The sequence below is a fragment of the Humulus lupulus genome, chromosome 1, assembly GCF_963169125.1.
Source record: "Humulus lupulus chromosome 1, drHumLupu1.1, whole genome shotgun sequence".
Taxonomy (NCBI): domain Eukaryota; kingdom Viridiplantae; phylum Streptophyta; class Magnoliopsida; order Rosales; family Cannabaceae; genus Humulus; species Humulus lupulus.
The window spans coordinates 169,540,010-169,554,461 of NC_084793.1; the positions used below are offsets into that span (position 1 = coordinate 169,540,010).

The 14,452-nt window shown below is 36.7% G+C and overlaps 2 protein-coding genes across 4 annotated transcripts; both read right to left on the minus strand.

Moving 5' to 3' along the window:
- Positions 1-2,951: 2,951 nt before the first annotated feature.
- LOC133824383 (uncharacterized) lies at positions 2,952-4,109 on the minus strand. The gene is made up of 3 exons (XM_062257266.1): positions 3,480-4,109; positions 3,108-3,380; positions 2,952-3,005 (listed from the first exon to the last, which is right to left on the minus strand). The coding sequence occupies exons 1-3, from the start codon at positions 4,107-4,109 to the stop codon at positions 2,952-2,954; spliced, it is 957 nt and encodes a 318-aa protein (XP_062113250.1).
- An 8,474-nt stretch (positions 4,110-12,583) lies between these two features.
- Positions 12,584-14,152, minus strand: LOC133800308 (uncharacterized). Of its 3 annotated transcripts, none has more exons than XM_062238271.1 (3): positions 13,684-14,152; positions 13,444-13,593; positions 12,584-13,000 (listed from the first exon to the last, which is right to left on the minus strand). In XM_062238271.1, exons 1-2 carry the CDS (start codon positions 13,871-13,873, stop codon positions 13,472-13,474), a joined length of 312 nt encoding a protein of 103 aa, XP_062094255.1. In that variant the 5' UTR covers positions 13,874-14,152; the 3' UTR covers positions 12,584-13,000; positions 13,444-13,471. The 3 variants fall into 3 exon arrangements, with proteins under 3 accessions (XP_062094255.1, XP_062094251.1, XP_062094247.1); XM_062238267.1 differs by having other exon boundaries at positions 12,584-13,087; XM_062238263.1 differs by lacking the exon at positions 12,584-13,000 and having other exon boundaries at positions 13,193-13,593; positions 13,684-14,150.
- Between the last annotated feature and the right edge of the window lie 300 nt (positions 14,153-14,452).

Genomic DNA, 14,452 nt, shown 5'->3' on the forward strand with positions numbered 1-14,452 from the left:
TTCGAACATGCTCCGGGTTGTTCCTGATAGGTTCAACGTTGTTCCTGACAGGTTCAGGGTTATCATTCCAAGCTATCAGAGGAGCTCGGTTATTCCCAGTTCCTGCAGGGGCATTTCCTATAAGATTGTTCATAGCAGGGTTTTGAGTGTTTTCTCTGGGTCGACTGTTGCCGGTGTTTGTACTGGCCCTCTATTGGGGATGTTGGGCCCTTTACTCAACCATCCTGGCAGTCGTACTCCCTTGGGGTCATTCTCTGGCCCTTCGAGGCGGTGCCTGTACTTCGGTAGCTTGCCTAGCCAACTCCTCGTTCCGTCGTGTAGCCTCGGCTAGCTGCTTACGCAATCTGCGATTCTCCAATTCCACGATCGGTATGTACATTTTCAGGATTATAGTACAAATCTTCGTTAGACCTAGGGGTCTGAACAAGCTGTCCCCTAGAGGATAATGATGCACTCCTATCATCGGGGCTCTGATCTACCATGGGCTGCTTCCCATGCCTCCGTGGGTGGTTTTCAGCCTAAGGAGTATGCTCCTTAGGGATTTGGGGTAATGGTCGCCCACCAGTTTCGGGGATGTTCAAGGAGGCGATTGATGTTGTGCAGGAGATTTTGATTAAACAATACAGAGATTTATTAATGTTCTCAACGAAAGCACCAAACTGTTGACGTCTTTTTTCGTCAATTTAATTATGAAGAGCACTAAACAATAATATAGAAAGAATAGAAGAAATCAGAAATTTTTACATGGTTCAGCAGTTAAAATCTGTCTACGTCCATGAGTCGCTGATATTATGAATAATCTCTCAAAGCTTCAAATGAAAGCAATTCGGCAGAGTTTCTCCAGTACAATTTGTGCGTGAATACAAATGAATCAGTCCAGGCTATTTATAGACGTGGTTGTAGGAATATCTTCCCCCAATTCAGGGAAGTTACAATCAAGCATTCAAATTTGAAATAAATACGTTAAATGTGTTAATTACATAATAGCCCATGATACTAGGGATTTAATACATGGTAATAAAGAATCCCTACAAAATAGGGAGCTCCTAACAGCCTTTCCGTGTGACAAGCGCGTCATTGAGCTCGATCGTTGTGCTGACGCATTTTCGAGACTAGCCAAGCTTCGAGCTCTTCGTTCCAGTTGTAGCCTCCTCCTCATCCACTAAGTTGGTTGAATTCATTCCTCGGAAAAGGTTGGTATCTTCGAGCCTGCAACTCATGCTCGAACGTTGCGACTCATGCTCAAGTGCTAATAACAGATATAGAACTATTTGACAATTCGTACAACTGTACTGCTAACATTTGTATATCCCGAGCTTAACCTTTTCAGGCCTACATTTTGTGGTTATCTAGTTAATCTCGAAATTTTGGTGTAACATAATTGTTAAAATAGGGGTCACATCTATTCATTTGTGGATCATAGCAGTGTTGATAGTACATTGCCATGTCTCAAACCAAGTTCTATGCAAGCCTGAAAAACATCAACCACATCTAATAGACCAAGTTAGTAAAAGTAAAAAATGAATAACAAATTAGACAAAATAGTCCCTAGCAATGCCGCCGAAAATTTGATAGGTATCGTATGCGTATCAAATTTAAACTCTTATTTTATCACTCACTTATACCGACTTCTTCAGTATAGCGGTAAATGAGGGTCGAACCCACGAGGACTATGATCAAATTATTATTCAAAATAAGAACTAAACAGAAATTAGAAATGGATTTTAGTTTTAAAAACTGAAAACATAAAATGAAATAAGATTAAATAACTAAGGATAAAACGATATTAATGAAATAGTCAAGAATTACTCTCCTCCTTCGACAATCAATCTATCCACAATGACTAATAATATTACATGTTCCCAATTAAATTATTAACCCCGCAGATAATACTTAAGCATTCAATTATCTCAGTTTTCCTATTATAATTAATTAAAACTGAGCGCTCTTAATTGATCCTTTTTACCCAGCAATAAACTCATTAAGCATGCAATCTATTTAACCTATTAAAAGCATTACACTCTATGAAAACAAGTTAATCTAGGCAACAAATTCATTAGGCATGCAATTCTTTAACCTATGTTCTATTTTTCATCATAATCAAGATACCTGTCACAATACCCTAATTGCAATTTATCACTTTGCTTAGAATCATAAACTATTAGGTGAATAGCAATCCTAAGATGATAGTAGAATAATACAAAATCCTAATTAGTTGGCCACCTAACAAGATCTCACAATATTCATAGCATTCAATTAGAAAAATAGAAAAACTTTAATATAAGGGAATAGAAGGAATAAATTTTATGATTGCATTCAAGATCTCATGTCTAGGTATTTGAAACAACCCTCAACAACAAAGAAAACTATTCCATAATCACATTTATATTCACAAACATAAATATTCAATGAAAATAAATGAGTTTTTGGAAGAAAGAAAAACTAGATTGAATAATGTAAATGCTGATGTATTTTCTCCTTCTCTGTTGCTCTAGCCTCTAAAATTCGCAATCCAAAGTCATTATAAAAGTTAACCCTAACCCTTTTAATAGTCATTTCAAAAATACATTTACAATTCAAAAATTAAGGAAAAATCGATCGTCGACCGCAACCAGTGTTTCCTTGCTGCCGCGACCACTAGAACATGTATTTTCCATAAAATCGTGCTCCACCCACGACCTGGGATATTGTTGGTCGCAGCCGCTGGGCTTTGTTGGTGTGGCCGCGGCCATACATATTTTCTATTTTTTCGTTTTTCTTCAACTGCAGCCACTGACAGTATTTTGATCATAACTTCCTTGATATAACTCAGAATTAGATGATTCAAAAAGCTATGGAAAGCTAAGAAAAAAGATCTAAAACTTATATTTCTAGGAAGATTTACAAAAGAGTATTGAAATTTTTTCAAAATCAAGTGTGAAGTTTCAGACTTGTAATTTGAAGCTAAACCATTACTTGTAAAACATCACAAAACCATTATTTTTCACCCAAATGTCTTGGAAGTCCTAAAAACACAAAATAAACTTATTAAACATATACAAACAAATAATAAATACATATTCATAGAAGAATAATGAATTAAAAATAGAAAAATTCTATACTTATACGTCATCTATTCCATTAGCCACCTTCACATCCTCCTTTTTGTCAACCTTTTCCAGTATACCATTAGCATCTTTTTGGGAATAGTTTTTTCTCTCTTGAGCCGCCATTGCCATCTTTGGGGTGTTGTGTCCTCCAATCCCCTTCTCAGTATTCAATGCGCCACTACAAATTCCCTCATGCTTAGAATCTCCAACATTCCTTATTCCACTACTCTGATTGCTGGTTGTTGTTGCCTGAGATTGTGCATCGTCTTTTTTGTTGCTTATGGCCTTTTCCTACTCATTTTGATTCAGGTTCATATCTCTATCAATTCGGGGGTCAAAGTGGCTCTCTAATGGACTTTCTATTCTCAACTAGTTTCCATAAAGCTCCACCATTTCTCCTGTAATGCTTTTCTCCATAACCTTCTCCTCGTTGCATTCCCTTTTATCATGCCCCCATTTTCCACAAGTAAAACAGAGCCTCGGAAACTTTTCAAATTTAAAATAAATCCACTGTTGTCTTCCCTCAATGATCATATGCTTTCGAACCATGATACGGCAACCTGTGGGGAAAACAATCTTAACACAGACTGAATAAGTTAGTAACATTTTATGGTTATTACTCCCTTTAACTTCTTCCATAACATTACTAACCATATTCCCAAGCTTTTCAATATTACTAACATTGAAAGCCTTCAAAGGAAATCCTGCCATTTTAATCCAAATTGGAATTGTACCAAGCTTTGCATCCACCCATTGTCCCGACACCAACCATTCCTCAATAATCATCAACCGACCTCGAAAGTTCCAAGGCATCTTATAGTTAACTTTTTGAAGATCCTCGTCACTCTCGAAAGTGCACCCAACATACGAGTTAACTGTCTCACGTTTCAGTATCTTAACATTCCATTTCTTCTTGGTTTTCCATATTCGACAAAAACCTGTACTGATAAACTTAGCATTGCATCGCTTTTTCGAGAAAACTCTACCAACTAAGGACATATTTCCAAAATCTGTAACCATCTCCTCATATATCAACTATCCATCCTCTTGTTCCAGAGTCATCTTACTTGTCTTAGAAATCAGATCATCAACTGCACCAGTGTTGGTAACCATAGCCATGAGAGAAAGAGACAAAATAATCAAATATTTAGAGAACCATGGTTCCAATGGACCAACTCTCACTCACAGGGTCCCAACGAACCAAATCTTACTTTTCTTTTAAATTTAAAAATTTCCCAAAAGGTACTTTACTTGGTCTTCATTGACTGGGTCTTTTGTGTAGACTACATTCCCTTTGAGTTTTGATTTTTGCAATCATCCTCGTCATCATTATTATTATTAAAATAAGAGTTTTTCTTTTACAATTTTGACAGAATAACCACAAAATAATTTTATAATTTATCTATTCTCCATGAATATACTTTGGATTTTGAAGAACTTATTTTATCTTATAAAGCTGAGATAAAAAAATGAGAGAAACTTTGGTAATTGAAAATGTCAGCTCAATAGAGGCTGTTGTGTATTGTTCTATTTATACTGATGTTGGTACAAAAGAATATGACCTAAGGCCATTGAGATTGTTACACATGGTAAGAAGAATCAAGCACAAAAATAAAGGCAAGTAATAAATTGCACATCAGCTTAACAAACTCTGTTATTAACAGAGTATTACAGTAACTAATCTTTATATTTTAACACCACCCCTCAAACGAGTAGGTGTAGAAACCACTCCGAGTTTGCTGATTAGGTAGTTGAAACGGGATTGTGAAAGACTCTTAGTTAAGCTGTCAGCGAGTTGATCATGAGAAGGGATGTAACGCACTTCAATCTGTTTCTGCAGCACTTTATCTCTAACAAAATGTACATCTATCTCGATGTGTTTCGTTCTAGCATGGTAGACGGGATTTGCTACAAGTGCATTAGCACTCATATTATCACACCAGATAATAGGAACTGCTGTCATTTTGAATCTCATTTCTCTTAGTAAACCTTGCAACCAAGTGATTTCAGCAGCTAGGTGGGCAAGCGCTCTATATTCAGACTCCGTACTTGATCTAGCAACAACACTTTGTTTCTTAGATGACCAAGAGATAAGAGAATTACCAAGAAATACACAGTAACCAGCAACAGATCTACGATCATCTGGGCAACAAGCCCAATCCGCATCACAGTAGCCTGAGAGGTTTAATTGGTCTGATGGTGCAATGTGAATACCATAGTCCATTGTACCTTTGAGGTACCTCAAGATCCGTTTTGCTGCACTCTAGTGGACATTTGTTGGAGCCTTTAGGAACTGGCTGAGCTTATTCACAGCAAAGGATATGTCTGGTCTAGTGTGACTTAAGTACTGCAGGGCACCTATTACACTCCTATAGGTAGTGGGACAAACCAGTTGCTCTGCATCATTTAGAGACAATGGTTTTCCAACTGTCATAGGTGTAGGACTTGGCTTGATGTTGGCCATTTTATGTTTTTGCAGCAGCTCTCCAATGTACTTTCTTTGGGACAGAAACATTCCAGTTGTGTCTCTGAAAACCTCTATCCCAAGGAAAAAATTAAGTGGCCCGAGATCTTTAAGTGAAAACTGTTTGTTCAGTTTTGTTATGAAGGCTTGAAGTTCTTGTGCACTATTTCCAGTAACTATGATATCATCTAAATAGATGAGTACCATGATTACAAAGTGAGTGTGATTTAGCATGAAGAATGATGAATCAGATTTGGAATTTTCAAATTTCCATTCCAGTAGAGTGATTTTGAGCTGATCATACCAGGCACGAGGTGCCTACTTCAGGCCATATATAGATTTCTGTAGATTGCATACATAAGATGGCTTCTCTTTGTCTTCAAACCCCCGAGGCTGTGCCATATACACATCTTCTTCCAAGGTGCCATTTAAGAATGCGTTGTTTATGTCCAGTTGCTTTACCTCCCAGCCATGCGAGACTGCAATGGTTAGAACAACCCTCACTGTTGAAGCCTTGATAACTGGACTAAATATTTCACCAAAGTCCACACCAGGTCTTTGAAGAAAACCCTTGGCTACTAATCGTGCTTTAAAACGCTGAAAAGACCCATCAACATTGAGCTTTATCTTGTAAACCCATTTGTTGTCAATTATATTGTAACTTGGGTGAGGAGGAACAAGGACCCAAGTCTTGTTTTTCTTTAATGCCACGCACTCAACAGACATTGCATTATTCCACCCCTCATGTTGAAGTGCCTCTTCAACAGAGGAGGGTTCATGAATTGAGAGATCAAACCCAGATTTGCCAAGAAACACTTTTGGTTTGAACACCCCTGCCTTAGCTCGAGTGATCATCGGGTGAGAAGGCAGTGGTACTGGTGCTGGTGCTGTTTCTTTGCTTGATTCAGGTGACATTTCTGCTGCATTGGGACTGTCTTGATACAGCAATGGTGAGGTTTGTTGGACAGTATGTAAGTCACTAACAGGTGAGAAGGAAGGTACCTCAGTTGTGTCATGTGGAGATGATGATGCTACAGCAGTTGGAACACCTGAATCATGTGGTCCAGAAGGAGAATTTTCTGATGAAGAAGAGGAAGAACTGTTTGAACTGGTGTTGGGTGTGGAAACACTTTCTGAAGGTAGAACAAACCAAGAGTGAGTAGCTGTCAAAGTAACAACTTGTTCCTTTTGATAATTGTTTAAGAAACCAGTTTCAAAGGGAAATTCATGTTCATTGAACACTACATGTCTGGAGAAGTAAATTCTCCCATGTGGACTGAGACATTTATACCCTTTATGGACAGTGCTATACCCCAAGTTAACACATTTGATAGAATGGAACTCAAACTTATGAGATTGATAGGCTCTAAGACAAAGAAATCAAGCTACACCAAAGACCTTTAAGAAATTATAATCTGGTGTCCTAGAGTAAACCATTTCATAAGGAGATTTACCTTGAAGAACAGGGGTTGGCAACCAATTTATGAGAAATACAGCAGATTGGAAAGCTTCTGTCCAATATTTTAAGGGCATGTGAGCTTGTGCAAGAAGAGTGAGACCCATTTCGACAATGTGTCGATGTTTTCTCTCAGCTCTTCTGTTTTGTTCAGAGGTGTGTGGACATGAGTGTTCAAAGACAATACCACTATCATTGACAAGTTGATTGAAGGCTTGGTATTCTCCTCCAGAATCTGTTCTGAGATTTTTTATTTTAGTATTAAATTGGGTCTCTACCATAGCCTTAAATTGAGTAAAAACAGTTAGAGCATCAGATTTAAGTTTAAGTGGATATAGCCAAGTATATCGGCTATAATCATCTATGAAGTGGATATAAAACTTATAGTTTGAGTGAGATGCAATGGGTGAGGGTCCCCACAAATCAGTATGTATAAGTTCAAGATAAGAAGATGCTCTACTATTTGAATTTTTAAAAGGCAAAGCATGGGATTTCCCATATTGACAAGCATTACAAAAACTTTGTTCTTCATTAGCTTTGATTTTTACATTGGACTTTTTAAGAACTTGATTTAACACTACAGTAGATGGATGGCCAAGCCTACGATGCCAGACATCCTTTAGGGAATTCTTAGACACACTAGGAGTAGACTGAGAGTTTTTAACACAGCTGTATAGACACTTTTGGAAGCAGAGGCTGACTTGGAATTTTCTAATGTGAGATTGAAACGATATAGACCATCTTTAAGTGTTCCTTGTAGCACCAACATCCCTGTTTGAAGATCCTTCACACAACAAAAAGTGGAGAAAAACTCAATTGAAACATTATTGTCAGCAGTAAGTTTAGAAACACTCACTAAATTTTTTGCAATCTGAGGTACATGAAGCAAATCATTTAGAGCTAAGTGTGCGTTCAAGGTGCCTTTACCAACATGTTTTATAGGTAATTGACTTCCATCACCAATGACTATTTTTTCCTTACCAGCATAATCATTCTTGGGGTTGAGTTTTTCTCCATCAGCTGTCAAATGATTGCTAGCACCACTGTCCACATACCAGCTATCATCATTTATCATCTCTGGTGTAGCAACCAAGGCTGAGTACTGTTGTTGCTTGTCTTGCTTTCCATCAACATTAGGTTGGTGTCCCATGTATGACTCATCATACCTGTTATAACAATAAGCTGCAGAATGACCATACTTCCCACAAACCTGGCAAGTAGGTCTTGAATTGTTTCCTCTGCCTCGACCACGATTTCCTCCACCACGGTTTGACCCACCATTATACCCTCTGCCTCCTCCATGATTGTTTCCAGATTGGGGATTTTCTTGGGTATCCAGAACCTGTTGGTTTTTGAGCCAAACTAGCAGATGGAGGTGAAGTAGGAGTGTTCAGCAACTTGTTTTGAGATGAAACAGCACCTAGTCTCTCCAGACGATTGTCAAAACTTAGCAGAATACTCTGTAGTTCCTACCAAGTAATATGTTCTCGAGCCTCTATTTGAACAACAATTGATAGATACTCTATATCTAAACCAGAAATGACATTAGAAACAAGTAATTTCTCAGGATATGGATCACCTGCAATAGCAAGAGAATTTGCCCACATTCTCTTTTGCCTGAGATAATCCACCATAGACTGAGTTCCTTTCCTCACCGTCTGAATCTTGTTCCTCAAATCATCAGCATTAGCTCTAGAATGAGCTCCATACAACTCTTCCAAAGCAGACCAAAGTGAAGCTGATGTTTGGCAACTCATCACTTCAGATGCAATGTTCTCGGACATCGATCCATACAACCAGCCCATTAAGAGCTGATCGTGAGTGAGTGAGTGATCCAGACTTCAAAATCGGGGTTAGGCCTTAGACCAACTTCAGGAGCTCCTTCAACTCCAACATCTGCTGTTATGAATTCAGGTGGACATGGTTTCTGTCCAGTAAGATAGCCATCGAGTCTGTGGCCTCGAATGATGGTAGAAACCATCGTTTTCCACAATGAATAGTTGTGTCTCTCCAACTTCAAAGTGAAAGGCTGACTAAGCGTGCTACTAAAAGGTGTAGCGATTGGTTGTGCAGGATCGGTACTGGCTGAGATCTGCAAACCATTGTTTGTAGCAGAGGGAGCAACTGCAGTTGTCGTCTGAGCATTGTTCCCTGGAGTTTGGCTATCTCCTGTCGACATGATTCTGGCGTGGGCCAATAATCAAGCTCTGATACCAAGATAAAAAAATGAGAGAAACTTTGTTAATGGAAAATATCAGCTCAATAGAGGCTGCTGTGTACTGTTCTATTTATACTGATGTTTGTACAAAAGAATATGACCTAAGGCCATTGAGATTGTTACACGTGGTAAGAAGAATCAAGCACAAAAATAAAGGTAAGTAATAAATTACACATCAGCTTAACAAACTCTGTTATTAACAGAGTATTACAGTAACTAATCTTTATATTTTAACAAGCTGAGGTCGAAGTAGACCATAAAACATATACAAATCACTTTTGATTTTAGGAAAAATTGGACAGAATAATGATACGAAGAAACTAAGATTTCTTTTCCTTTGATTATATCTCACTTTGATGACATATTTCAGTAAACCAAATAGAAAGTAAGATAATCTCTTTTCGACGAAGAGCCAATTAGGATGGTGGAAAATAAACCTTAATACTTTGAAGAAATTCTTAAAGAGTTAAAATGTTATTTACTATCTGTTAATTCTCCTCGCTCTCTTCCCACGTTTTTTTTTCTCATTTAAAATTTTGTTAGAGTTTTTCTTTTCTCTCGAGAATGGAGAAAGTAAAGAGTGTTAATGGGAAGTGGAAATATTCTTTGTTATTTTTTTCTTCCAAATGTTACTTTTTCTTTTTACATTTCAATAATAGTTTACCAAACCATCAAATTACACTATCTTAATCTTAATATACAAAATGAAAAACCCTAGTCTCATAAGAGGTACGTACCTTTTATTTTTTTTTAGAAAATGGAAAATACAATTAATGTTTAAAATTATAAGTGAACACAACAATAACCTCATTATCAAATTCAAAATTTGTTAACCCTCACAACACAAAACCTAGTGCCCTTTGCAGCCAAGGGTCCTCTTGTAGCCCAGAAATCTCTGATTGTCAAAACCCAAATCCCATCAACTCTTGGTCCCTAGTAGCATTATTTGTCACCCTTCACTGTAAAAATAAAAAAACTTGCCTTCTACCCCCACAAACTAGCCACTTACAATTGCTAATGATTGCAATAATAGATGCGGTAGTAGAAATGAAATAACAAAATAATAAATGATGAAATGATGATTAAGAGATAAGTGATGATGGCAATGGAACTCAATGGCAAGATTGGATGACTCATTCGACTATCCGAGTCAAAGTAATTTGTTTGAGTATTGATTATCAGGTGATCCTTGGGGACCTCTTTAGACTTCATTTTATAGAATATTCCCTAGTGTTGTTGGCCATTTTCTTGACCAGGGGAACCCCAGGAATATCGTTGGAATTGACACATCCATTTAACTCATTCCATACTTAACTGACTCGACGCCTCTGTCTGACTAGGAGGATCCGAATGCAGATCCTAGTATGGGTTATAAACATAAGGAGTTGTAAGGGCTGAATAGGCCGAGTGGGCCTGTGGGCCGACCGCATGGCCTTTCAACGAGTATGTGCCTACTTGTTCGTATCAATGTCGGCTTGGTTGGTTCTTCTGATTGTCTTGTTGGGCTTTAAGTACATTATTGTTTTAAGCGGATTTTTAACACTAGAATAATTTATTCTTTTTCCTACATGATGATACTATTGACAGTTTAAGAAAATATTTTAAATGATAGGATGAACAAAAATAGATAAGAATATACGAAAATTCTGTGGTGCGGGCGTATGAAACGACCTCAAAAGTGCGGCTGTTTTTTTGATTAATATCATTGGTTAAAGTTTAAGGTTGTACAATTTTAAATTAAGATGGAATCCATGCTAACTTTCTCACTATACATAAATTCTTTGTTCTTTCTAACCATCGACTTCTGCATCAATTTTTTTTCATCTTCTATTACTACCACTACTTCCATACCTTTTTATAAATTGATGACTACAGAGTGAATGGAATCTAAGTAATTGGGGAAAAATATAGCCGAAGAAAAAGCTCAAAATATTTCATTTTTATTTTGGGTATGTATTGTTTTAGTTTAACTTTTTTGTCCTAAGTTCAAGGTGACATCTATGGGCTTTCTTTCATTAATGCACTTCTAAAAGAGTTGGAAGAGAAGCCACAATCACCATTCTTTTCTGCTTCATTTTCTTTAAGTTTAGCAACTTTTTTTAACTTCCTAACAAAAAAAATTAAAGAAAATCACATTTAATAAACAAATTATGAACTTAAAATAGAATTAGGTACTATCACTAGAACAAAAAAAACTAATCAGGAAAACAAATAACAAATGTGCGATTTCCAAAATGGTCTCTTCTTCCTATGCTGGGAATCCAATCTTGTTCCACCCAAAAAAAATTTAGACAACTGTGGAAAATTTATTAATAGTTCAGTGACTTCCAGTCTATTTCAGATTGAAAATTGCATAAATTTTACTTTGCTTTGAAGAGAAAAAGGTGAAGATGGTATGTTTAACAAATCTAACTCATATGTTAAGAGATCTATGGTCTAAAAACCAGCAGCGAGTTGTTCTTCTTGTTGTGTTATTTTCCTCCATAGTGCTCTACTTCCACAGTGTCTCTAGGATAGCAGGGACAAGTGTCTCCAGTGGTAGGGGTGCTTGTGAACCGTGAAGGGTGGGGAGGTGAGCCATTTATGTTTTTATTTTATTTTTGTAGATTTTCCTCGATAAAAAATCTACAGAGGGAAGATAGAAAGAGACCAAATAGAAGAGTGTGGAATTCTGAGCAATGCTAGTATATAGCCGTTCTTGTATGTAAAGCTATGCAACCTTAAATTTTAACCAATAATCTTTGGTGAAAAAGCAGCCACACTGGTGCGGGAGTTTTGTACGCCCGCACCATAGCCATACCCTAAGAATATATTGTAAAAGTCACCATGCAAAATAGATTTTAGTGTAGTGTTGGGAGTGCTCTAAAACAAGCATCTACCAACATGCCGACTAGAAAAGAGATGCCTTGCTGCATTTTATTTGCATCTCAGAACGCACGCAAAAACTGCAAGTATGTTAAAATCTAGATTGTGTTGGAAGACTAGCAACCTAAGACTAAGACACTAAGAACGATATAACCAAGTTATTTAACTAAGTGGGCATATAATGAAATAAAACAAACTATGGCCAAAGATGCAAAACATAGGTTTTCTGTGTAACAAGAATTTTATGCAAACACTTTGATAGTGTGTTTGTGTGTTTGGAATTTCAAGTGATCATAATGAAATGCTACAATTCAATACACGCTTTTGGCAGCATTGAAACATTTCACATTATGAATAATACGAAATTTACATAACTGCATATCAATGTTAAAACAAGTATATTAACTTGCGTGGGAACAGGACAAGTCATGAAAAAAAAAAAAAAATCCGGTAGGATGGACCAACCAAAAAAATAATAATGGAGAAGCACAGAGAGAAATACATAATACGAGTTGAAGAAAAAAAAGGTCTTTGGTATAGTTCTTAGAGAGGTAATACAAAGGAACGAACATCATACATATACATGAATATGTACTGCAATCACGTCAATGACACCAACTCACCAAGCATAAGTTCAGATATCCTTATACTAAACTTTACAATTTTTGAGGCCTAAAATCCAACAGCACTGATCCAAAATCAAAAATAAATATCAAACTATGGACCTAATCACATAACCTACTCGTAAAGGGGCAACATTTGCCATTTTTTCTTTTTCTTTTCTTAAATGAGTGAAACGAGAAACTTTTCCTAGAACTCAATTGAAGTTGACTTTCCCCGTTCAAGTTACCGTAGTAGTACACTAACAAAGCTAATGTCTACAAGCTTTTCTCAAACAACAGCTAGACCTGAGATAAAATTGAATCGATCCAAGTCCAGCTTCATAATAGTCTGTAATAAGCTCAACATTACCCGAATATGGACTCAGCCCCACACTACAAAGCAATGATTTATAATTTCAAAACATGTTAATCTCTTACGGAAACTTAAGCTTAATAAGTAATGACATAAATAAGATACCTATTATTAGATAAATCATATTGAAAGTTTAGAAGTAAATATACTTATATTCGAAGTCGAAACGAAAACAAGAAATGGGAATGCTGCTGTGCTCGTAATTACATGTTCTTAAAACGTAAACATATTAACTTTCAGTACAAAGTTAAACTACTTAGACAAATATGTTCAGAACAGCTATTAGCACATAATTACAGACATTACTAACCAAGAAAACGAAAAGAAAAGAAAAATTATAGGCAGAACAACAACTCAGAGAGGGAAAGATTTGTACATGTCGGTGAGGGAAATACGAAGATGGGCTAAACTGGCGGAATGTTGGAGAAAGAGAAGCCTTTGTAACCTTTGTAAGCATAGTAAGCAATCCGCGTGTAGTAAAAGCCCGGAATAAACAAGATCGCTCCAAGAATCGCAAAGAATGATCCTTAATTTTCACAAAAACAAAGAAAACCTCCAAATGAAAATCACAAACCCTAATTAATGTTTTGAAAATAAGCAAGATAAGGAAGCTTACCGTGAGCTCGGTCACCGCCGACACGGTTGTAGGCCATGAAAATGCCGAGAACGATGCCAAGAGTGCCGAAGACGAGAAGTGCCACGGCGAGCGCGATCTCCTTAATAGGAGGCCGATTGTTGACGGTGTACGAAGTACCCATCATAATGTCCTCGTCCGTGATCGAGAAGGCGTGGTCCACGTACGCCATTTTCGAATTTCGGGAGGGGAGATTAGGGTTTCTCAAATTGAGCAGCAAGGGAGCTGAGCCAGATTGCAGGAGAGGTGTTCGACGAAACTCCGAAATGAAGCTGTTGCTGGAAAAAGACAGCAGGAGAAAGATGTTGGGTCGCTTTTTGAGCAATGTATACGCTAATCTGTGTGCGGGTTCCGGTGGCGTGCTGCGTACACTTCTTCAGAGGTTAGGATGCTTAGATTTGGAAGATAAAGGATCTAATCTAAAGAGCACTGCAACGGAGGTGCTACGATGAGTAATTTTTTCTTGTTAAATAATTGTGATTTAACTTAAATAAATAATATTTTTTATATATAATGAAACATTATTTAATTGAGTTATAAATATTTTTTTATTTTTTTATAAATATATATATATATATATATACACGAGTGTTATACTATAATATATTTAATTATTTTATTTTTTAAAATGAATAAAATAATTTTAAAAAACATAATATTTAAATGATATAGGGAAAAAATAGAGAAGTTGATGTATAATATAATGTAAAAATTTGACATAAATTATAAAAAAAATATGTTTTGGTGGTGT